At 47.7% G+C, this 23,957-nt stretch overlaps 1 protein-coding gene across 1 annotated transcript in view; it reads left to right on the forward strand.

Moving 5' to 3' along the window:
- Window positions 1-23,957, forward strand: part of CR1 (complement C3b/C4b receptor 1 (Knops blood group)) — a 70,716-nt gene that overhangs the window by 27,016 nt on the left and 19,743 nt on the right. The window contains exons 22-41 of the mRNA XM_045014444.1: window positions 167-349; window positions 1,049-1,231; window positions 2,018-2,194; window positions 4,697-4,879; window positions 5,529-5,711; window positions 7,714-7,890; window positions 8,489-8,671; window positions 9,373-9,555; window positions 10,342-10,518; window positions 13,027-13,209; window positions 13,859-14,041; window positions 14,427-14,609; window positions 16,408-16,584; window positions 17,182-17,364; window positions 18,035-18,217; window positions 19,739-19,915; window positions 20,507-20,689; window positions 21,368-21,550; window positions 22,122-22,304; window positions 23,562-23,753. Coding sequence (XP_044870379.1) covers window positions 167-349; window positions 1,049-1,231; window positions 2,018-2,194; window positions 4,697-4,879; window positions 5,529-5,711; window positions 7,714-7,890; window positions 8,489-8,671; window positions 9,373-9,555; window positions 10,342-10,518; window positions 13,027-13,209; window positions 13,859-14,041; window positions 14,427-14,609; window positions 16,408-16,584; window positions 17,182-17,364; window positions 18,035-18,217; window positions 19,739-19,915; window positions 20,507-20,689; window positions 21,368-21,550; window positions 22,122-22,304; window positions 23,562-23,753 — 3,639 coding nt within the window. The remainder of the gene's footprint in view (window positions 1-166; window positions 350-1,048; window positions 1,232-2,017; window positions 2,195-4,696; window positions 4,880-5,528; window positions 5,712-7,713; window positions 7,891-8,488; window positions 8,672-9,372; window positions 9,556-10,341; window positions 10,519-13,026; window positions 13,210-13,858; window positions 14,042-14,426; window positions 14,610-16,407; window positions 16,585-17,181; window positions 17,365-18,034; window positions 18,218-19,738; window positions 19,916-20,506; window positions 20,690-21,367; window positions 21,551-22,121; window positions 22,305-23,561; window positions 23,754-23,957) is intronic.

Consider the following 23,957-nt stretch of genomic DNA (forward strand, 5'->3'; position numbering starts at 1 on the left):
TGGGGGATATGAATGGTTGAAGGTCGGTAACTTTACCCTTGATGTGCATTTGCCTCACTGCTGTTGCGTTGGGGCACGACTCAACACAAGCATGTGGATCTTTTCCCTTCTGGAGATCAGCCTGTATGAGCTCTGCTTCAGTTAAGATTCTCTTCCCCCCCTGCAGTGCTGCAGTGTCCCTCTCCTCCAGCCATCGCCAACGGGAAGCCCAGCAGCCGGGACTTGGCAGTGTTCACCAGTGGAACGTCTGTAAATTACAGCTGTGAGCCCGGCTACTCCCTTACTGGGCAGGCATCTATTTATTGTACGGCATCTGGAACATGGAGCCCTCCCCCGCCTCGGTGTGAAGGTGCGTTTATGTTCTGTCACCTAGAACTAAGAGGAAGAAGCTCCTACCACAGGATTTAACTCAAAAGACAAGGTCACCAGTGCAACAAATTTAATAGCAGGGAATTTAAGCTCCATTTAATTAGAGACAGGGTGAAATAAATGCTTTTGAAAATAAATGTGCTGTATGCAAACTCTGCACTCCTATGTACACACACAAACACCATGTTAGTGAAATATTGAAAAGCTGCACTTGTCTGATACCCTGGGCACCCTTGACATAAATTAGAAACACCATCAACTAATCTCACACTCCCCTCACAGTCACAGACAGACACGCTATCCCCACCCTTGCTACATGCTGTGTGAAGAGGAAAGTGTGTCCCCCAAAGGCTAACAGGCCAGTACTGTTGAAGACCAAGGTGCCAAACTGAGGGCCCCTCACAGGGAGCTCTCCCACCAGCTCTGCTCTCTCTCTCTCTCACTGAGAGGGAACCACCTGGGGCCTCTCTTCACCACGAGAGGAGCAGTGTGGTACCTGTGGGATGTGGTACTAGGCAGGCTAGCACTAAAGCGTTTGCATGTTAGAGGTTAAAAGCAACATGATCAAATCTCCCCAGAAACCGGTAGGGAGCCAGTGCAGAGCACAGGTACCAAGCACCCACTGAACAGCACCCCTTGCTGGTGCATTGTGACTCCTTCTGCACCTTTTCAATTTCAGAGGTTCTCTGCATCGCCCCAGAAATCCAGCATGGAAGAGAAGTAGCTGGACGTGGACCTGTCTATAGACCCAGGGACACGGTTAGGTTTGAATGTGATCCTGGCTACTATCTGATTGGCAGCCGTCAGATTCAGTGTCGAGATGACGGAACCTGGGATCTTCCTGTTCCAGTCTGCATACAGGGTAAGTGTGAATCAGGGTTGACTGCAGGGTAACTGAGATGATCAACGTCTGGTAGGGTTGTGTCTGGAGGCTAAAAAATAAACTTCCTTTGAATCCTGGGGTCACTTTTCAGCTGTGAATGGGGAACATACAAATATCCACCCACCCCTGATCTCTAGACTGTGCTCATCACTGTGATAGCTGATCCCCTGCATCCTGCCCTGCCCTCCTTAGAGACAGAGATCTGGCAATGGACTGTCTCACTGAGTGTCCTGAAGGTGTGAATGGAAACACAAATCAGCAGAACTCTCCCCCAACTACTCCCTTTTGGGGGAGGCATCACTTCATTGTACAGCATCTGGAGCTTAGAGCAAGCCCCACCCTCAATGTGAAGGTGTGTTTCTGTTCTGTTTGCTGCTTCCCTTTGCCTCACTCGCTGTGTCAGATACACATGATGATTTAAATTGAGATAATGAGAACTTTGAGACAAGCCACCATTTCAGCAAATTTCACAGCTGGGGACTAAATTTCTAGCAAGACACACAGGACAAAGTCACTGCTGGCAAGAGGAGCTCCTTTAACTTCAGTGGTATTGCAGCCACTTGTACCAGTGGTGAATGGTTCTGTGAGTGCAGCCGGGTAATGTTCATGCTGAAAGAACTGATACAGATGACAAGAGGACGTCAGAGTGTAGAAATAGTTATGAAATTGAAGTACAGTAAAAGACTTAGCAAAGGAAATGGCTCAGTCCATTCCATCCCACATGTGCATTAGCGTCTAAAGGGTTTGTTATGCTTTCCCTTTCAGTGACATGCGTAAGCCCAGAAGTGGAGAATGGCAGAACAAATGGGGTACAGACTGCCTACAGACCCAGAGACATCATTGTGTTCGAATGCAACCCTGGTTACACCTTGAGCGGCAGCCCCGAGACTCAGTGCCAAGATGATGGTAGATGGGATCCTCCTGTCCCTGTCTGTGAAAGAAGTAAGTGTGACTAAGGGTATGTCTACACTATGAAATTAGGTCGAATTTATAGAAATCGATTTTTTAGAAATCGATTTTATACAGTCAATTGTGTGTGTCCCCAGTTAAGATCATTAACTCGGCGGAGTGCATCCACAGTACCGAGGCTAACGTTGACTTTCGGAGCATTGCACTGTGGGTAGCTATTCCATAGTTCCCTCAGTCTCCACCGGCCATTGGAATTATGGATTGAGTTCCCAACGCCTGATGGGGCAAAAACTTTGTCGCGGGTGTTTCTGAGTACATGTCGTCAGCCCCCCACTACCTCCATGAAAGCAACAGAAGACAGTAGTTTCGTGCCTTTTTTCCAGGGACCTGTCCACCGGACCCACTCAGCCCGCTGCCTGCCTGGATGATCGGAACCCTAGGCAGGCAGTGGGCTGAGCGGGTTGGCGGACAGAGCCCCAGACCGGCAGCGGGCTGAGCGGCTCAGCCTGCTGCCGGTCTGGGGCTCCGTCCGCCGGCTCCTGACTGCCGGGGTCCTGCTCAGCTGGCAGACCTTGGTGAGGTCAATCAGGGGTGCCTGGACAGACATGGCTATCCTCCTCTTAGAGCACTGAATGGGAGTGATTCCAGGTCATTCTCTTCTTTAAGTTTCGTCTCATGGAGATTCAGCCCTGGCACCTGCCTGGAATATCTTGTGAGCTGGAGGCTTCTCCCTCAGGCTGCTCTCCCAGCCGGCATTACCACGCGGTCACACCTACCCCGGCCTGCCCCTTGCTCCCATGGCTCATGAAACCTGGACGGTACTAAGGAGCAGTTCCACTTGTGGAATGACAAATCCAGAAGGAAGGATTGCACTCTATGGGCCACGTTAAGATTATTTCAGAGTCCTAGATAGCTTTAGTCCCTATAAAAGCTTCATGAAAATTTTTCCCCGCCCCTAACAAAAATGTTAATTTATCAGAGCAACTGAAAGGGTAAGGAACCCGGGACTATAACTGAGAGAGAGCTTCCATATTATTTAATTCATAACTGATATAATTCAAAGTAAAATTTCACAGTGTGGTCTGTTCTAAGACTAAAAATGCAGGAGAGGAGTCAGAAAAAGGAACAGTGACCTGTTTCCGCCCGGTTTCAAACTGGTGATGTTTCATGTGTTAGGTGAATGTGATCACCACTACACTACGGGGCTACTCTTTTTTTGTCACAGACTTTGCTGAATGCACAGGAATGTTTTCTCTAGCTACAGAAGCAATCCATAGAGTGCAATCCTTCCTGCTCACAAAGCGGTCATGCCCCTGCCCAAGATTGACACAGCGACCTGGCTCGGGCAGGATTGCTAGCGAGGCATGATACTTTTGCCATTAAGCAACACAGCAATTCTTTCCTGGCCTCTGCCACTGAATACCTCCATGCATTATGCTGTGCCCTATCAGTGCGGTAGCACTGCATGACCTCGGAAAACATGTCATCGCAAGTGCGTTCTTTTCACCTTCTAATCTGCGATAACCTCAGGGATGGAGATGATAGCAGGAACGCAGAAACATTCTGGGGGGACTGCATGGTCACCTGTGCTGCTGAATTCGCCACGCTGGCCAAACAGGAAATGAAATTCAAAAGTTCCCGGGGCTTTTCCTGTGTACCTGGCTAGTGCATCTGAGTTCAAAGTGCTGTCCAGAGTGGTCACAATGGAGCACTCTGGGATAGCTCCTGGAGACCAATACCATCAAATTGCACCCACACTACCCCAAATTTGACCCAGCGATGTCGATTTCAGTGCTAATCCCTTGGTCAGGGAAGGAGTACAGAAATCGATTTTAAGAGCCCTTTAAGTTGAAAAAAACGGCTTCGTCATGTGGACGGGTGCAGGGTTAAATTGATATAACGCTCCTAAATTTTACCTAAACTCGCAGTGTAGACAAAGGCTAAGGCTTTGATGGTGGGTTATCTTTGATCCCATTGTGTTGAGTATGGTAGGCCATACTGGAAGGGCTGAGTATGGAGGCCAAAAGGACTGTGGGATTAGTTTGAGATCTGAAAAGGGAAATGCAACTATCTCTGTAGCTATCCCAGTGTTTCCCTTGCTCCTCTTCATAGTATCTGGGCTTTTCCACTCTCCAAATGATCCCTGCAGAACTGAGTCCTGATCAGCTTTGCCCACTTAACCCCCCTCCCAAGATAAATGAACTTATGGATGGCCCCTACCAACTAATAAATAGTCCCAAAGTGGCAGAATTTCCAATGTAAACACAAAATATACAGTGGAAAATAGCCCTTGGACCTTACTAAGGCATCTGGGAAAATGGCTGGGGGTTACAAGAAGTATGACTGAGTCATCGTGCTTTATAAGTATTTGGTGGGATGTGACTGGATGGAGGTCGGTAACATTACCCCCGATGTGCATTTGCCTCCCTGCTGTTGCATTGGGCACGACTCAACACAAGCATATGGATCTTTTCCCTTCTGGAGATCAGCCTGTATGAGCTCTGCTTCAGTTAAGATTCTCTTCCCCCCCTGCAGTGCTGCAGTGTCCCGCTCCTCCAATCATCGCCAACGGGAAGCCCAGCAGCCGGGACTTGGCAGTGTTCACCACTGGAACGTCTGTAAATTACAGCTGTGAGCCCGGCTACTCCCTTACTGGGCAGGCATATATTTATTGTACGGCATCCGGAACGTGGAGCCCTCCCCCGCCTCGATGTGAAGGTGCATTTATGTTTTGTTACCTTAAACTAAAAGGAAGAAGCTCCTACCACAGGATTTAACTCAGAAGACAATGTCACCAGTGCCACAAATTAAATAGCAGGGAATTAACACTCCCTTTAAATAGAGACAGGGTGAAATAAATGTGCTATGTGCAAACTCCGCACTCCTAAGCGTACACACACCACCTTAAGGAAATATTAAAAAGCTGCACCTATCTGATACCCTGGGCACCCTTGAAATAAATTAGAACCACCAGCAACTAATCTCCATGCTCCCTTCACGCTCACGGACAGACACACTGTCCCCACCCTTGCTACATGCTAAATGAAGAAGAAAGTGTGTCCCCCAAAGGCCAACAGGCCAGTACGGTTTAAGAGCAAGACGCCAAACTGAGAGCCCCTCACAGGGAGCTCTGCTTTCTCTGTCACTGAGAGGGAACCATCTGGGGCCTCTATTCTCCACAAGGGGAGCAGTATGGTACCCATGGGATGTGGTTTAAGGCAGGCTACCACTAAAGTGTTTGTAATTTAGGGGTTAAAAGCAACACCATCAACTCTCCCCAGCCAGTCCGGAGCACAGCTGCCACGCACCCACTGAACAACCCCACTTGCCGGGCAGGCTGACGCCTTCTGCACCTTTTCAATTTCAGAGGTTCTCTGCATCGCCCCAGAAATCCAGAATGGAAGAAAAGTAGCTGGACGTGGACCTGTCTATAGACCCAGGGACACGGTTAGGTTTGAATGTGATCCTGGCCACACCCTGAATGGCAGCCGTCAGATTCAGTGCCGAGATGAAGGAACCTGGGATCCTCCTGTTCCAGCCTGCATACAGGGTAAGCGTGAATCAAGTCTGTTTCCTGAGTAACTGAGATGGAAGCCGAAATCCAAGACCCTCTGCCTGGAGCTAAAGCCAAAGCCTGAGTCCCACCACCTGGGGCTGAAGCCCGAGGATTTCAGCCCTGGGTGGCTGGGCTCATGTCACAGCCCCCTACCTGGGGCTGAAGCTCTTGGGGTTTGGCTTTGGTTCCCACGTCCTGGGGTCGTGTAGTAATTTTTGTTGTCGAAAGGGAGTCGTGGTGTAAGGAAGTTTGAGAACCCCTGGGCTAGTGCAACAAGTTACATGGAAAAGGCTAAACAAGGCTTGAGAGCTGCGTAGGCTGCAGGCATTTTTTTCTTCTTCTCTGGCCCTGTTTCAGCTAAAGCATTTCTTTTTCAGAGGTTAGATGCCCAGTCCCACAAATCCAGAATGGAAGGAGAGTATCTGGTGACAGACAGGTCTATTCGTATAAAGACAGTGTTACCTTTGAGTGTGATCCCGGCTACACCATGAAGGGTCACAGTCTGAGTCAGTGCCAAGCTGATGACACGTGGGATCCACCCTTGCCGGTCTGTGAGCCAGGCAAGTGTCAGAACTCTGATTTGTTTGTATTATGTATCTACAAAGGGGTTCCCCACTCTGTCTCAACTCTGAGCACCTAAACCACTAATCCAGGCTGGATCTGTTCTGCCTGCTGCTCACCTCAGATCAAGAGACTTGACAGATCAGTTTGAGGGGAGAGGTGGACGGTCTGAATAGATAGTAACAGACCTAGAGAATAAGAAATGAACCAGGCTGAGGGCAGTGCTGACAGGGCTCTGAGAGCAGTGGGGGTGCCAGGTGAGTAACTTTGTGCCTTCTGTTTGCTGCAATCCTTGTGCGATCCCACAATGTGTTGGGGGGTCAGGATTCCTCAAACTGCACCAGCTGTGAGACGTGACCCAAGTTGGCAAGAGCCCTGGATCTGCCGTAGGGATATTTCTTATCTCTACTTAAAAGTGAAAGCAGGGCACTTTTATCTTCCTCTGCTCAGGATCCTCATTTCTGTCCCATCTTGAAATGGGAACTGGAAGTGATTTACAAGATGATATTCAATAACTTCTTGGTCCACCGCAGCTTTTGCAGGTACTTCTGCTTCTGCAGGTGAACTCAACAATTAACTTGAAATTTGTATCAATTATGAGCAGTTCTTCCAGTAACTACACATGCTTTTCACTCTTCCCTTGGATGTGGAATGCGACCCGCTAGTTCCTGCATGTGGAATAATCATGGAACCTTCTTTTCTTTTTCCCCCTCACACGAGTCTTTCAGTCAAGCTCTTTTCTATAATGGGGTGGGGACGAGATTGTTACATATGAGTTAAAGATTCATAAAAAGCAATAGGCAGTAAGTACTTGCAATGTAACACACTGAATAGTGAGCCTAAATTGTCCAGTGATTTTTGGTTGTCCAACTTGAGATGCTTTAAAGGAGTCTGATTTTTTTTTCTGAGTGATGAGTGTCTGTAAATTATCATTGTGATCCTGGCTCCTCCCTTTTTTGGGAGGCATCACTTCATTTTACAGTTTCTGGAGCTTGGAACTGCCTCCTACTTCAATGTGAAGGTGCGTTTCTCTTCTGTTTGCGGCTTCCCTTTGCCTCACTCTGTGAGTCAGATACACACAGAGGATTTAAATTGAGACCATGAGAACTTTGAGACAAGCCACCAGTTCAGTAAATTCCGAGACTGAGGACTAAACTTCAAGTGAGACACACGGGCCAAAGTCACTGCTGGCAAGAGAAGCTCCTTTAACTTCAGTGGCTTTGTGTCCACTTGTACCAGTGGTGAATGGTTCTGCGATTGCAGCTGGGTAATGTTCTTGCTGAAAGAACTGATAAAAGTGACAAGAGGGCGTCAGATTGTATAAATTGTTATGAAATTGAAGCACTGTGAAAGACTTATGAAAGGAAATGGCTCAGTCCATTCCATCTCACACATGCGTTAGAGTCTAAAGGGTTTGTTATGCTTTCCCTTTCAGCCACGTGCGTAAACCCAGAAGTGGAGAATGGCAGAACAAATGGGGTACAGCCTGCCTACAGACCCAGAGACATTGTTGTGTTTGAATGCGACCCTGGTTACACCTTGAGTGGCAGCCCAGAGACTCAATGCCAAGATGATGGTAGATGGGATCCTCCTGTCCCTGTCTGTGAAAGAAGTAAGTGTGAGTAAGGCTTTGATGGTGGGTTATCTTTGATTCTGTTGTGATGAGCAAGATTTGGCAGGGCTGAGTGTGGAGGCCAAAAGGAATTTAGGATTAGTTTGAGATCTGAAAAAGAAAATGCAAACATCTCTGTAGTTATCCCAGTGTTTCCCTGGCTCCACTCCGTAGTATCTGGACTTTTCCACTCTCCAAAAAGATCCCTGAAGAACTGAGTCCTGGTCAGCTTTGCCCACTTAACCCCCCTCCCAAGATAAGGGAACTTATGGATCGCCCCTACCGACTAATAAATAGTCCTAAAGTGGCAGCATTTCCAATGTAAACACAAAATACACAGTGGAAATAACCCTTGGCCCCTTACTAAGGTGGCTGGGAAAATGTCTGAGGGTTACAAGAAGCACGACTGAGTCATTGTGTTTTATAGGTATTTGGGGGATATGAATGGTTGAAGGTCGGTAACTTTACCCTTGATGTGCATTTGCCTCACTGCTGTTGCGTTGGGGCACGACTCAACACAAGCATGTGGATCTTTTCCCTTCTGGAGATCAGCCTGTATGAGCTCTGCTTCAGTTAAGATTCTCTTCCCCCCCTGCAGTGCTGCAGTGTCCCTCTCCTCCAGCCATCGCCAACGGGAAGCCCAGCAGCCGGGACTTGGCAGTGTTCACCACTGGAACGTCTGTAAATTACAGCTGTGAGCCCGGCTACTCCCTTACTGGGCAGGCATCTATTTATTGTACGGCATCTGGAACATGGAGCCCTCCCCCGCCTCGGTGTGAAGGTGCGTTTATGTTCTGTCACCTAGAACTAAGAGGAAGAAGCTCCTACCACAGGATTTAACTCAAAAGACAAGGTCACCAGTGCAACAAATTTAATAGCAGGGAATTTAAGCTCCATTTAATTAGAGACAGGGTGAAATAAATGCTTTTGAAAATAAATGTGCTGTATGCAAACTCTGCACTCCTATGTACACACACACACACACCATGTTAGTGAAATATTGAAAAGCTGCACTTGTCTGATACCCTGGGCACCCTTGACATAAATTAGAAACACCATCAACTAATCTCACACTCCCCTCACAGTCACAGACAGACACGCTATCCCCACCCTTGCTACATGCTGTGTGAAGAGGAAAGTGTGTCCCCCAAAGGCTAACAGGCCAGTACTGTTGAAGACCAAGGTGCCAAACTGAGGGCCCCTCACAGGGAGCTCTCCCACCAGCTCTGCTCTCTCTCTCTCTCACTGAGAGGGAACCACCTGGGGCCTCTATTCACCACGAGAGGAGCAGTGTGGTACCTGTGGGATGTGGTATTAGGCAGGCTAGCACTAAAGCGTTTGCATGTTAGAGGTTAAAAGCAACATGATCAACTCTCCCCAGAAACTGGTAGGGAGCCAGTGCAGAGCACAGGTATCAAGCACCCACTGAACAGCACCCCTTGCTGGTGCATTGTGACTCCTTCTGCACCTTTTCAATTTCAGAGGTTCTCTGCATCGCCCCAGAAATCCAGCATGGAAGAGAAGTAGCTGGACGTGGACCTGTCTATAGACCCAGGGACACGGTTAGGTTTGAATGTGATCCTGGCTACTATCTGATTGGCAGCCGTCAGATTCAGTGTCGAGATGACGGAACCTGGGATCTTCCTGTTCCAGTCTGCATACAGGGTAAGTGTGAATCAGGGTTGACTGCAGGGTAACTGAGATGATCAACGTCTGGTAGGGTTGTGTCTGGAGGCTAAAAAATAAACTTCCTTTGAATCCTGGGGTCACTTTTCAGCTGTGAATGGGGAACATACAAATATCCACCCACCCCTGATCTCTAGACTGTGCTCATCACTGTGATAGCTGATCCCCTGCATCCTGCCCTGCCCTCCTTAGAGACAGAGATCTGGCAATGGACTGTCTCACTGAGTGTCCTGAAGGTGTGAATGGAAACACAAATCAGCAGAACTCTCCCCCAACTACTCCCTTTTGGGGGAGGCATCACTTCATTGTACAGCATCTGGAGCTTAGAGCAAGCCCCACCCTCAATGTGAAGGTGTGTTTCTGTTCTGTTTGCTGCTTCCCTTTGCCTCACTCGCTGTGTCAGACACACACAAGGATTTAAATTGAGATCATGAGAACTTTGAGACAAGCCACCATTTCAGCAAATTTCACAGCTGGGGACTAAATTTCTAGCAAGACACACAGGACAAAGTCACTGCTGGCAAGAGGAGCTCCTTTAACTTCAGCAGTATTGCAGCCACTTGTACCAGTGGTGAATGGTTCTGTGAGTGCAGCCGGGTAATGTTCATGCTGAAAGAACTGACATAGATGACAAGAGGACGTCAGAGTGTAGAAATAGTTATGAAATTGAAGTACAGTAAAAGACTTAGCAAAGGAAATGGCTCAGTCCATTCCATCCCACATGTGCATTAGCGTCTAAAGGGTTTGTTATGCTTTCCCTTTCAGTGACATGCGTAAGCCCAGAAGTGGAGAATGGCAGAACAAATGGGGTACAGCCTGCCTACAGACCCAGAGACATCGTTGTGTTCGAATGCAACCCTGGTTACACCTTGAGCGGCAGCCCCGAGACTCAGTGCCAAGATGATGGTAGATGGGATCCTCCTGTCCCTGTCTGTGAAAGAAGTAAGTGTGACTAAGGGTATGTCTACACTATGAAATTAGGTCAAATTTATAGAAGTCAATTTTTTAGAAATCGATTTTATACAGTCAATTGTGTGTGTCTCCACTTAAGACCATTAACTCGGCGGAGTGCATCTACAGTACCGAGGCTAACGTTGACTTTCGGAGCATTGCACTGTGGGTAGCTATTCCATAGTTCCCTCAGTCTCCACCGGCCATTGGAGTTATGGGTTGAGTTCCCAACGCCTGATGGGGCAAAAACTTTGTCACGGGTGTTTCTGGGTACATGTCGTCAGCCCCCCACCACCTCCATGAAAGTAACAGAAGACAATCATTTCGTGCCTTTTTTCCAGGGACCTGTCCACCGGACCCACTCAGCCCGCTGCCTGCCTGGATGATCGGAACCCTAGGCAGGCAGTGGGCTGAGCGGGTTGGCGGACAGAGCCCCAGACCGGCAGCGGGCTGAGCGGCTCAGCCTGCTGCCGGTCTGGGGCTCCGTACTCCGACTCCTGACTGCCAGGGTCCTGCTCAGCTGGCAGACCTTGGTGAGGTCAATCAGGGGTGCCTGGACAGACATGGCTATCCTCCTCTTAGAGCACTGAATGGGAGTGACTCCAGGTCATTCTCTTCTTTAAGTTTCATCTCATGGAGATTCAGCCCTGGCCCCTGCCTGGAATATCATGTGAGCTGGAGGCTTCTCCCTCAGGCTGCTCTCCCAGCCGGCATTACCACGCGGTCACACCTACCCCAGCCTGCCCCTTGCTCCCATGGCTCATGAAGCCTGGACAGTAGTAAGGAGCAGTTCAACTTGTGGAATGACAAATTCAGAAGGAAGGATTGCACTCTATGGGCCACATTAAGATTATTTCAGAGTCCTAGATAGCTTTAGTCCCTATAAAAAGCTTCATGAAAATTTTTCCCCGCCCCTAACAAAAATGTTAATTTATCAGAGCAACTGAAAGGGTAAGGAACCCGGGACTATAACTGAGAGAGAGCTTCCATATTATTTAATTCATAACTGATATAATTCAAAGTAAAATTTCACAGTGTGGTCTGTTCTAAGACTAAAAATGCAGGAGGGGAGTCAGAAAAAGGAACAGTGACCTGTTTCCGCCCGGTTTCAAACCGGTGATGTTTCATGTGTTAGGTGAATGTGATCACCACTATACTACGGGGCTACTCTTTTTTTGCCACAGACTTTGCTGAATGCACAGGAATGTTTTCTCTAGCTACAGAAGCTACAATGTCTATATCTAAGGGCTTCCTGCTCACAAAACAGTCATGCCCCTGCCCAAGATTGACACAGCGACCTGGCTCGGGCAGGATTGCTAGCGAGGTTTGATACTTTTGCTATTAAGCAACACAGCAATTCTTTCCTGGCCTCTGCCACTGAATGCCTCCATGCATTATGCTGTGCCCTATCAGTGCAGGAGCACTGCATGAGCTCGGAAAACATGTCATCGCAAGTGTGTTCTTTTCACCTTCTAATCTGCGATAACCTCAGGGATGGAGATGATAGCAGGAACGCAGAAACATTCTGGGGGTACTGCATGGTCACCTGTGCTGCTGAATTCGCCATGCTGGCCAAACAGGAAATGAAATTCAAAAGTTCCCAGGGCTTTTCCTGTGTACCTGGCTAGTGCATCTGAGTTCAAAGTGCGTCCAGAGTGGTCACAATGGAGCACACTGGGATAGCTCCTGGAGACCAATACCATCAAATTGCATCCACACTACCCCAAATTTGACCCAGCGATGTCGATTTCAGTGCTAATCCCTTGGTCAGGGAAGGAGTACAGAAATCGATTTTAAGAGCCCTTTAAGTTGAAAAAAATGGCTTTGTCATGTGGACCGGGTGCAGGGTTAAATTGATATAATGCTCCTAAATTTTACCTAAACTCGCAGTGTAGACAAAGGCTAAGGCTTTGATGGTGGGTTATCTTTGATCCCATTGTGTTGAGTATGGGAGGCCATACTGGAAGGGCTGAGTATGGAGGCCAAAAGGACTGTGGGATTAGTTTGAGATCAGAAAAGGGAAATGCAACTATCTCTGTAGCTATCCCAGTGTTTCCCTTGCTCCTCTTCATAGTATCTGGGCTTTTCCACTCTCCAAATGATCCCTGCAGAACTGAGTCCTGATCAGCTTTGCCCACTTAACCCCCCCTCCCAAGATAAATGAACTTATGGATGGCCCCTACCAACTAATAAATAGTCCCAAAGTGGCAGAATTTCCAATGTAAACAAAAAATATACAGTGGAAAATAGCCCTTGGACCTTACTAAGGCATCTGGGAAAATGGCTGGGGGTTACAAGAAATATGACTGAGTCATCGTGCTTTATAAGTATTTGGTGGGATGTGACTGGATGGACGTCGGTAACATTACCCCTGATGTGCATTTGCCTCCCTGCTGTTGCATTGGGCACGACTCAACACAAGCATATGGATCTTTTCCCTTCTGGAGATCAGCCTGTATGAGCTCTGCTTCAGTTAAGATTCTCTTCCTCCCCCTGCAGTGCTGCAGTGTCCCGCTCCTCCAGCCATCGCCAACGGGAAGCCCAGCAGCCGGGACTTGGCAGTGTTCACCAGTGGAACGTCTGTAAATTACAGCTGTGCGCCCGGCTACTCCCTTACTGGGCAGGCATCTATTTATTGTATGGCATCCGGAACGTGGAGCCCTCCCCCGCCTCGATGTGAAGGTGCATTTATGTTTTGTTACCTTAAACTAAAAGGAAGAAGCTCCTACCACAGGATTTAACTCAGAAGACAATGTCACCAGTGCCACGAATTAAATAGCAGGGAATTAACACTCCCTTTAAATAAAGACAGGGTGAAATAAATGTGCTATGTGCAAACTCCGCACTCCTAAGCGTACACACACCACCTTAAGGAAATATTAAAAAGCTGCACCTATCTGATATCCTGGGCACCCTTGAAATAAATTAGAACCACCAGCAACTAATCTCCATGCTCCCTTCACGCTCACGGACAGAAACACTGTCCCCACCCTTGCTACATGCTAAATGAAGAAGAAAGTGTGTCCCCCAAAGGCCAACAGGCCAGTACGGTTTAAGAGCAAGATGCCAAACTGAGAGCCCCTCACAGGGAGCTCTACTTTCTCTGTCACTGAGAGGGAACCATCTGGGGCCTCTATTCTCCACAAGAGGAGCAGTGTGGTACCCATGGGATCTGGTTTAAGGCAGACTACCACTAAAGTGTTTGTAATTTAGGGGTTAAAAGCAACACCATCAACTCTCCCCAGCCAGTCCGGAGCACAGGTGCCACGCGCCCACTGAACAGCCCCACTTGCCGGGCAGGCTGACGCCTTCTGCACCTTTTCAATTTCAGAGGTTCTCTGCATCGCCCCAGAAATCCAGAATGGAAGAAAAGTAGCTGGACGTGGACCTGTCTATAGACCCAGGGACACGGTTAGGTTTGAATGTGATCCTGGCTACACCCTGAATGGCAGTCGTCAGATTCAGTGCCGAGATGAAGGAACCTGGGATCCTCCTGTTCCAGCCTGCATACAGGGTAAGCGTGAATCAAGTCTGTTTCCTGAGTAACTGAGATGGAAGCCGAAATCCGAGACCCTCTGCCTGGAGCTAAAGCCAAAGCCTGAGTCCCACCACCTGGGGCTGAAGCCTGAGGGTTTCAGCCCTGGGTGGCTGGGCTCATGTCACAGCCCCCTTCACCTGGGGCTGAAGCTCTTGGGGTTTGGCTTTGGTTCCCACGTCCTGGGGTCGTGTAGTAATTTTTGTTGTCGAAAGGGAGTCGTGGTGTAAGGAAGTTTGAGAACCCCTGGGCTAGTGCAACAAGTTACGTGGAAAAGGCTAAACAAGGCTTGAGAGCTGCGTAGGGTGGAGCGATTTTTTTCTTCCTCTCTGGCCCTGTTTCAGCTAAGGCGTTTCTTTTTCAGAGGTTAGATGCCCAGTCCCACAAATCCAGAATGGAAGAAGAGTATCTGGTGACAGAAATGTCTATTCGTATAAAGACAGTGTTACCTTTGAGTGTGATCCCGGCTACACCATGAAGGGTCACAGTCTGAGTCAGTGCCAAGCTGATGACACGTGGGATCCACCCTTGCCGGTCTGTGAGCCAGGCAAGTGTCAGAACTCTGATTTGTTTGTATTATGTATCTACAAAGGGGTTCCCCACTCTGTCTCAGCTCTGAGCACCTAAACCACTAATCCAGGCTGGATCTGTTCTGCCTGCTGCTCACCTCAGATCAAGAGACTTGACAGATCGGTTTGAGGGGAGAGGTGGACGGTCTAAATAGATAGTAACAGACCTAGAGATTAAGCTAGATAAGTTTATGGAGGAGATGGTATGATAGGATAACGGGCTTAGTCAATAGGTCAATTAAGTGCCATACTGGTAATTAGTACAATGGGTCAATGATAGGATATTGTTAGCCTTTTTCCAGAGGGTATGGCTGGAGAGTCTTGCCCGCATGCTCGGGGTTCAGCTGACCGCCATATTTGGGGTCGGGAAGGAATTTTCCTCCAGGGTAGATTGGCAGTGGCCCTGGAGGTTTTTCGCCTTCCTCCGAAGCATGGGGCAGGGGTCGCTTGCTTAAGGAGTGGGTGGATCGGCTTATGTGGCCTGCATCTTGCAGGAGGTCAGACTAGATGATCATAATGGTCCCTTCTGATCTTGAATTCTATGAAATGAACCAGGCTGAGGGCAGTGCTGACAGGGCTCTGAGAGCAGTGGGGGTGCCAGGTGAGTAACTTTATGCCTTCTGTTTGCTGCAATCCTTGTGCTTTCCCACAATGTGTTGGGGGTCAGAATTCCTCAAACTGCACCAGCTGTGAGACGTGACCCAAGTTGGCAAGAGCCCTGGATCTGCCGTAGGGATATTTCTTATCTCTACTTAAAAGTGAAAGCAGGGCACTTTTATCTTCCTCTGCTCAGGATCCTCATTTCTGTCCCATCTTGAAATGGGAACTGGAAGTGATTGACAAGATGATATTCAATAACTTCTTGGTCCACCGCAACTTTTGCAGGTACTTCTGCTTCTGCAGGTGAACTCAACAATTAACTTGAAATTTGTATCAATTATGAGCAGTTCTTCCAGTAACTACACACGCTTTTCACTCTTCCCTTGGAGGTGGAATGCGACCCGCTAGTTCCTGCATGTGGAATAATCATGGAACCATTTTTTCTTTTTCTCACTCACACGAGTCTTTCAGTCAAGCTCTTTTCTATAATGGGGTGGGGACGAGATTGTTACATATGAGTGAAAGAGTCATAAAAAGCAATAGGCAGTAAGTACTTGCAATGTAACACACTGAATAGTGAGCCTAAATTGTCCAGAGACTTTGGTTGCCCAACTTGAGATGCTTTAAAGGAGCTTGATTTTTTTTTTCTGAGTGATGAGTGTCTATAAATTACCATTGTAATCCTGGCTCCTCCCTTTTTGGGGAGGCATCACTTCAATGTACAGTGTCTGGAACTTGGAACTGCCTCCTCCCTCAATGTGAAGGTGAGTTTCAGTTCTGTTTGCGGCTTCCCTTTGCCTCACTCGGTGTGTCAGACACACACAAGGATTTAAAATGACACCATGAGAACTTTGAGACAAGCCACCAGTTCAGCAGATTCCACAGCTGGGGATTAAACTTCCACTGAGACACACGGGCCAAAGTCACTGCTGGCAAAAGAAGCTCCTTTAACTTCAGTGGCTTTGCGTCCACTCATACCACGAATTATGATTCGGCGAGTGCAGCTGGGTAATGTTCATGGTGAAAGAATTGACACAGGTGACAAGAGGACGTCAGAGAGTAGAAATAGTTATGAAATTGAAGTACAGTAAAAGACTTATGAAAGGAAATGGCTCAGTCTATTCCATCCCACACGTGCGGTAGAGTCTAAAGGGTTTGTTATGCTTTCCCCTTCAGCCATGTGCGTAAGCCCAGAAGTGGAGAATGGCAGAACAAATGGGGTACAGCCTGCCTACAGACCCAGAGACATCGTTGTGTTTGAATGCAACCCTGGTTACACCTTGCGCGGCAGCCCTGAGACTCAGTGCCAAGATGATGGTAGATGGGATCCTCCTGTCCCTGTCTGTGAAAGAAGTAAGTGTGACTAGGGCTTTGATGGTTGGGTTATCTTTGATCCCATTGTGATGAGTAAGATCTGGCAGGGCTGAGTTTAGAGGCTAAAAGGACTGTGGGATTAGTTTGAGATCTGAAAAGGGAAATGCAACTATCTTTGTGGCTATCCCAGTGTTTCCCATGATCCTCTCCATAGTATATGGGCTTTTCCACTCTCGAAAAAGATCCCAAAAGAACTGAGTCCTGGTCAGCTTTGCCAACTTAACCCCGCTCCCAAGTTAAGGAAATTTATGGATGGCCCCTACCAACCAAGAAATAGTCCGAAAGTGGCAGAATTTCCAATGTAAACACAAAATACACAGTGGAAATAGGCCTGGGCCCCTTACTAAGGTGGCTGGGAAAATGTCTCAGGTTTACAATAAGCATGACTGAGTCATCATGCTTTATAGGTATTTGGGGGGATGTGAATGGTTAAAGGTCAGTAACTTTTCTCCTGATGTGCATTTGCCTCACTGTTGTTGTGTTGGGCATGACTCAACACAAGCATGTGGATCTTTTCCCTTCTGGAGATCAGCCTGTATGAGCTCTGCTTCAGTTAAGACTCTTCCCTCCCTGCAGTGCTGCAGTGTCCCTCTCCTCCAGCCATCGCCAACGGGAAGCCCAGCGGCCGGGACTTGGCAGTGTTCACCACTGGAACGTCTGTAAATTACAGCTGTGAGCCCGGCTACTCCCTTACTGGGCAGGCATCTATTTATTGTATGGCATCCGGAACATGGAGCCTTCCCCCTCCTCGGTGTGAAGGTGTGTTTATGTTCTGTCACCTAGAACTAAGAGGTGGAAGCTCCTACCGCAGGATTTAACTCAGAAGACAAGGTCACCAGTGCAACAAATTTAATAGCAGGGAATTAACGCTCCGTTTAATTAGAGAGAGAGTGAAATAAATGCTTTTGAAAATAAATGTGCTGTATGCAAACTCTGCACTCCTATGCACACATACACACCACATTAGACTGAAACCCTGGGCACCATTAACATAAATTAGAAACACTATCAACTAATCTCCACACTCCCCTCACAGTCACAGACAGACACGCTATCCCCACGCTTGCTACACGCTGTGTGAAGAGGAAAGTGTGTCCCCCAAAGGCCAACAGGCCAGTACTATTTAAGACCAAGGCGCCAACCTGAGGGCCCCTCACAAGGAGCTCTCCTGCCAGCCCTGCTCTCACTGTCACTGAGAGGGAACCACCTGGGGCCTCTCTTCACCATGAGAGGAGCAGTATGGTACCCATGGGATGTGGTATTAGGCAGGCTAGCACTAAAGTGTTTGCATTTTAGAGGTTAAAAGCAGCACCATCAACTCTCCCCAGAAACTGGTAGGGAGCCAGTGCAGAGCACAGGTGCCAAGCGCCCACTGAACAGCACCCCTTGCCAGTTCATGCTGACGCCTTCTGCACCTTTTCAATTTCAGAGGTTCTCTGCATCGCCCCAGAAATCCAGAATGGAAGAAAAGTTGTTGGACGTGGACCTGTCTATAGACCCAAGGACATGGTTAGGTTTGAATGTGATCCTGGCTACACCCTGAATGGCAGTCATCATATTCAGTGCCAAGATGACGGAACCTGGGATCCTCCTGTTCCAGTCTGCATACAGGGTAAGTGTGAATCTAGGTTGACCGCTGGGTAACTGAGATGATCAGTATATGGTAGGGTTGTGCCTGGAGGCTAAAAAATAAACATCCTTTGAATCCTGGGGTCACTTTTCAGCTGTGAATGGGGAACATACAAATATCCACCCACCCCCTAATCTCTTGCCTATGCTTGTCACTGTGATAGCTGATCCCCTGCATCCTGCCCTGCCCTCCTGACAGACAGAGATCTGGCAATGGTCTGTCTCACTGAGCATCCTAAAAGTGTGAATGGAAACACTAAGCAGCAGAACTCTCCCCCTGACTACTCTCTTTTTGGGGAGGCATCACTTCATTGTACAGCATCTGGATCTTAGTGCAATCCCCACGCTCAATGTGAAGGTGCATTTCTGTTCTGTTTGCTGCTTCCCTTTGCCTCGCTTGGTATGTCAGACACACATGAGAATTTAAATTGAGACCACAAGAACTTTGAGACACACCACCAATTCAGCAAATTCCACGGCTAGCGACTAAACGTCCAGTGAGACACACGTGTACGGGGAGACTTTGGCAAACCAGTAAAGTGCCTAAAACCACTATGGCTTATTGTTAAAGGCGGACTAGTCAGCAAGTTGTAAATAGGCCATTCAGCAATCTCAGCTTGACCAAGGCAGAAGGGGAGCGGGTTTTGGGTGCCACAGAAAGGGCAGCTTGACCCCGCGTCCTTCCTGATAAGAATTGTATTGGAGTTGCTGATACATTTTAGAAGAGCAGGATGTGCCCCAGGAATGTCTGTTGGGGTCTCTGGAAAAACCCACACCTGGTTAATCAATAATCAGAAGGAACTTCCTGCTTGATCACTGAAATGCTTACTTAACAAGGTTTCTTTAAGGGACATGTCATTCTATTACTAATGTATAAATAAGGGGAAAAAGCTTGAGATAGTGGGACTCGTTGGGGGACTCTTCGGGACTGGTCTCTCCCGCTGGATGCATCTCGTGTTCCCCACCGGCACACGGGCTGCCGCTGTGTCGCTCGAAAGCCACACTCAGTTTTGGTAATTATCAAGGGTTGGAGGTGTTTTACTAATCTTGTTGTGGACGTGTGCAAGTGCTTGAGACTAGTAAAGTTTAGCGTTAAGTGAAAGCACTCTTGTGTTGTCCTGTTTCTGCCAGCCATCTATCGGTCGGACGGCTGTGTCTCCCCTGATTTATTTCCTGACACCTCCTCACACAGAGTAAAAGGTACCAAGAGCTTTGGGTTGAAAGAACCCCGGGTAACACATGGGCCAAAGTCACTGCTGGCAAGAGGAGCTCCTTTAACTTCATTGGCATTGCATTCACATGTATCAGTGGTGAATGGTTCTGCGAGTGCAGCTGGGTAATGTTCATGCTGAAAGAATTGACACAGGTGACAAGAGGATGTCAGACTGTAGAAATAGTTATGAAATTGAAGTACAGTAAAAGACTTAGCAAAGGAAATGGCTCAGTCCATTCCATCCCACACGTGCGTTAGAGTCTAAAGGGTTTGTTATGCTTTCCCTTTCAGCCACGTGCGTAAGCCCAGAAGTGGAGAATGGCAGAACAAATGGGGTACAGCCTGCCTACAGACCCAGAGATCTCGTTGTGTTCGAATGCGACCCTGGTTACACCTTGAGCGGCAGCCCCGAGACTCAGTGCCAAGATGATGGTAGATGGGATCCTCCTGTCCCTGTCTGTGAAAGAAGTAAGTGTGAGTAAGGCTTAGATGGTGGGTTATCTTTGATCCCATTGTGATGAGTAAGATCGGGCAGGGCTGAGTATGGAGGCCAAAAGGACTGTGGGATTAGTTTGAGATCAGAAAAGGGAAATGCAACTATTTCAGTAGCTATCCCAGTGTTTCCCTTGCTCCACTCCAGAGGCTTTTCCACTCTCCAAAAAGATTCCTGCAGAACTGAGTCCTGGTCAGCTTTGCCGACTTAACCCTCCTCCCAAGTTAAGGGAACTTATGGATGGCCCCTATCAACCAAGAAATAGTCCGAAAGTGGCAGCATTTCCAATGTAAACACAAAATATACAGTGGAAATAGCCCTTGGCTCCTTACTAAGGCGGCTGGGAAAATGTCTGAGGGTTACAAGAAGCATGACTGAGTCATCATGTTTTATAGGTATTTGGTGGGATGTGAATGGATGGAGGTCGGTAACTTTACCCCCGATGTGCATTTGCCTCATTGCTGTTGCATTGGGCACGACTCAACACAAGCATGTGGATCTTTTCCCTTCTGGAGATCAGCCTGTATGAGCTCTGCTTCAGTTAAGACTCTCTTCCCTCCCTGCAGTGCTGCAGTGTCCCTCTCCTCCAGCCATCGCCAACGGGAAGCCCAGCGGCCAGGACTTGGCAGTGTTCACCAGTGGAACGTCTGTAAATTACAGTTGTGAGCCCGGCTACTCCCTTACTGGACAGGCATCTATTTATTGTACAGCATCCGGAACGTGGAGCCCTCCCCCTCCTCGGTGTGAAGGTGTGTTTATGTTCTGTTACCTAGAACTAAGAGGAAGAAGCTCCTACCACAGGATTTAACTCAGAAGACAAGGTCACCGGTGCAACAAATTTAATAGCAGGGAATTAAAGCTCTGTTTAATTAGAGACAGGGTGAAATAAATGCTTTTGAAAATAAATGTGCTGTATGCAAACTCCGCACTCCTAAGCGTTCACACACCACGTTAATAAAATATTTAAAAGCTGCACCTGTCTGAAACCCTGGGCACCCTTGTCATAAATAAGAAACACTATCAGCTAATCTCACACTCCCCTCACACTCACAGACAGACACGCTATCCCCACCCTTGCTACACGCTGAGTGAAGAGGAAAGTGTGTCCACCCCAAAGGCCAACAGGCCAGTACTGTTGAAGACCAAGGCGCCAACCTGAGGGCCCCTCAGAAGGAGCTGTCCTGCCAGCCCTGCTCTCACTGTCACTGAGAGGGAACCATCTGGGACCTCTATTCTCCACGAGAGGAGCAGCATGGTACCCGTGGGATGTGGTTTTAGGCAGGCTAGCACTAAAGTGTTTGCAATTTAGCGGTTAAAAGTAGCACCATCAACTCTCCCCAGCCAGTCCGGAGCACAGGTGCCACGCGCCTACTGAACAGCCTCATTTGCCGGGCAGACTGACGCCTTCTGCACCTTTTCAATTTCAGAGGTTCTCTGCATCATCCCAGAAATCCAGAATGGAAGAAAAGTAGCTGGACGTGGACCTGTCTATAGACCCAGGGACACGGTTAGGTTTGAATGTGATCCTGGCTACACCCTGAATGGCAGCCGTCATATTCAGTGCCGAGATGACGGAACCTGGAATCCTCCTGTTCCAGCCTGCATACAGGGTAAGTGTGAATCTAGGCTGACCGCTGGGTAACTGAGACGATCAACATCTGGTAGGGATGTGCCGGGAGGCTAAAAATTAAATTTCTTTTGAATCCTGGGGTCACTTTTCAGCTGTGAATGGGGAACATACAAATATCCATCCACCCCCGATCTCTTGACTATGCTCATCACTGTGATAGCTGATCCCCTGCATCCTGCCCTGCCCTCCTGACAGACAGAGATCTGGCAATGGACTGTCTCACTGAGCGTCCTAAAGGTGTGAATGGACACACAACTCAGCAGATCTCGTTCCCTCTCAACAAATTCTATTTTGGATTCTTAAGGCAGTCAAGGGAGATTTCTCAGAAAAGTAGCAGATTGGGAAAATCTGAGTTTGTGGGTGAAGGGTGAATCTAGGCAGGTGATATTTATCTTTTTTGGATGTGTTGCATCACTGGTGCAATGGAGGGTGTGACATAACTCATGCATCCTGGGCTTTCCCCCATCCTGCAGACCAGCCTATTTTAAGCTTTTCTTGAACAACATTCAGATTTTTACTGCAATATTCTTCTTCCCCTTTTCCCCTGTTAGCATTGCTGTGTCCCCCACCTCCAGTCATTGTCAATGGGAAGCACAATGCCAAGCCATTGACAGCTTTCCCCAGTGGAACATATGTGAACTACAGCTGTGAACCCGGCTACGCCCTCTGTGGAGAGGCTTCGATCTATTGTACCACATCTGGAACTTGGAGCCACCCTTCTCCTCTATGTGAAGGTGAATGGATTTTCAGTTGGCTTCTTCCCTTTGGCTCTAGGTGTGTCAGTCACCCAACAGGATTTAAAATGGGAGAAAGAATGTTCAGACACACCAGCTAATGTAACACAATTCACAGCTGGGAATAGATTCTCCCAGGGGGAGACACAGGGCTATAATCACTGCCAGCACAAGAAGCTCAGTTGACTTCAGTGGAACTTGCTCACTGATGCCAGTGGAGATCAAAGCTCCCTGAGCTCTGCCGGACAAGATTACAGTTGAAAGGATTTATAAAAGTGTCAGCAGGAAGATGGAATAGTGTACAAATACTAATGAAAATGAAGTTAAAGGCTTTGCAAAAGAAATGACTCTATAGACAAACTCCCTCGCAGACTCTTAGGGCATGTCCACACATAGATGTTGCAGTGGTTTAACTAATGGTGTGCACCCAGAAACATGCTGTTCTTACAAATGCAAATATATCCTTATGGGACATTTGAATTTGAAAATGTAAATGAAGGAAGTGGCAGAGAGTGTGTTCATCAGAACACCCTGAAAGCTCACAGGGTGCGACTTTGGGTTTGTACAAACTGCTAGATAGAATGAGAAGACAGCGCTCATGATTGAGGCAGCGTGATGAGTGGTTTTTTATGTTCCCACCTCTGCCATTGGTGTGGTGTGCTCGTCCTATAGCCTCAGCTGCTAAATTACAGTAAGAGATAACTTAAGTATCTTGAGTCAATGGGCTGTTGTATCAAAGATTGTGAAGAGCTTGGGTCCTTTGATAGATGATGCTGTATGTGGATATTAATTCTGTTGGGCATTGCTGAACCTATAGAGTCATATGCTTTAAGGCCAGAAGCAACTATTGTGATTCTTTAGTCTTTCACTGACAGTACTACTGAAAACTGGCACATTTTAGCATCCTGGGTGTATGGCAGCCCAAGGATGGATATTAGGACCAGAGCTAAACAGGGGAGGTGCATATGTTGTTTTAGTTGATTAGGAAATAGAGGTTATTCTGCCAGCACTGAGTTTGGCCCTGTGTGTATTTTTAGGTTCAGTCTCCAGCTGTGGATTTTGTTGTATGAGCACCTTTGTCTGAACGTTCTCTTTCCCTCAGCTTTAAACCTAGTGTAACACCTGGAAGAATATTTGTAAAGCCGATCCGCGGTTGTTTCTTTGTAACACTGTTGTTTTATCTACCTGTGCCAGATGTGGTACATACCAGCACAGTAGATATGTTTTTTTTCTCATGTGTGTTTTCTTTCTTGCTAGATGGCTGTGGTGTCCCAACGAGGTTAAGCTTTGCTGAGCTGAAGAGCGAGTATAAAAATCAGTCTTACTTTCCTGTTGGGAAGACTATCAACTATACTTGCCGGCCTGGATACAGCAGACAGCCGCAGATACCACCCACTATTACATGCCTTCAAAATCGAACGTGGTCAGAAGCACTCAAGTTCTGTAAAAGTGAATATCTTCATGGATTTTGTTTCCATTGTTCGATAAAGGTCTTAATGGCAATAACATTTTGCAGCGTGGATACAACTATTGTGCCTTTAAATAGTTAATAGTAACTAGTCAAGTTCTCTAGCTGTGGTTATTCTGGACCTTCTAAATGCCTTCTTTGTGGAGTGTGTTAAATAGGGACAGATCCCTGGCATAATTGTTGCA

This window comes from Mauremys mutica, chromosome 4 (genome assembly GCF_020497125.1).
Source record: "Mauremys mutica isolate MM-2020 ecotype Southern chromosome 4, ASM2049712v1, whole genome shotgun sequence".
NCBI lineage: Eukaryota > Metazoa > Chordata > Testudines > Geoemydidae > Mauremys > Mauremys mutica.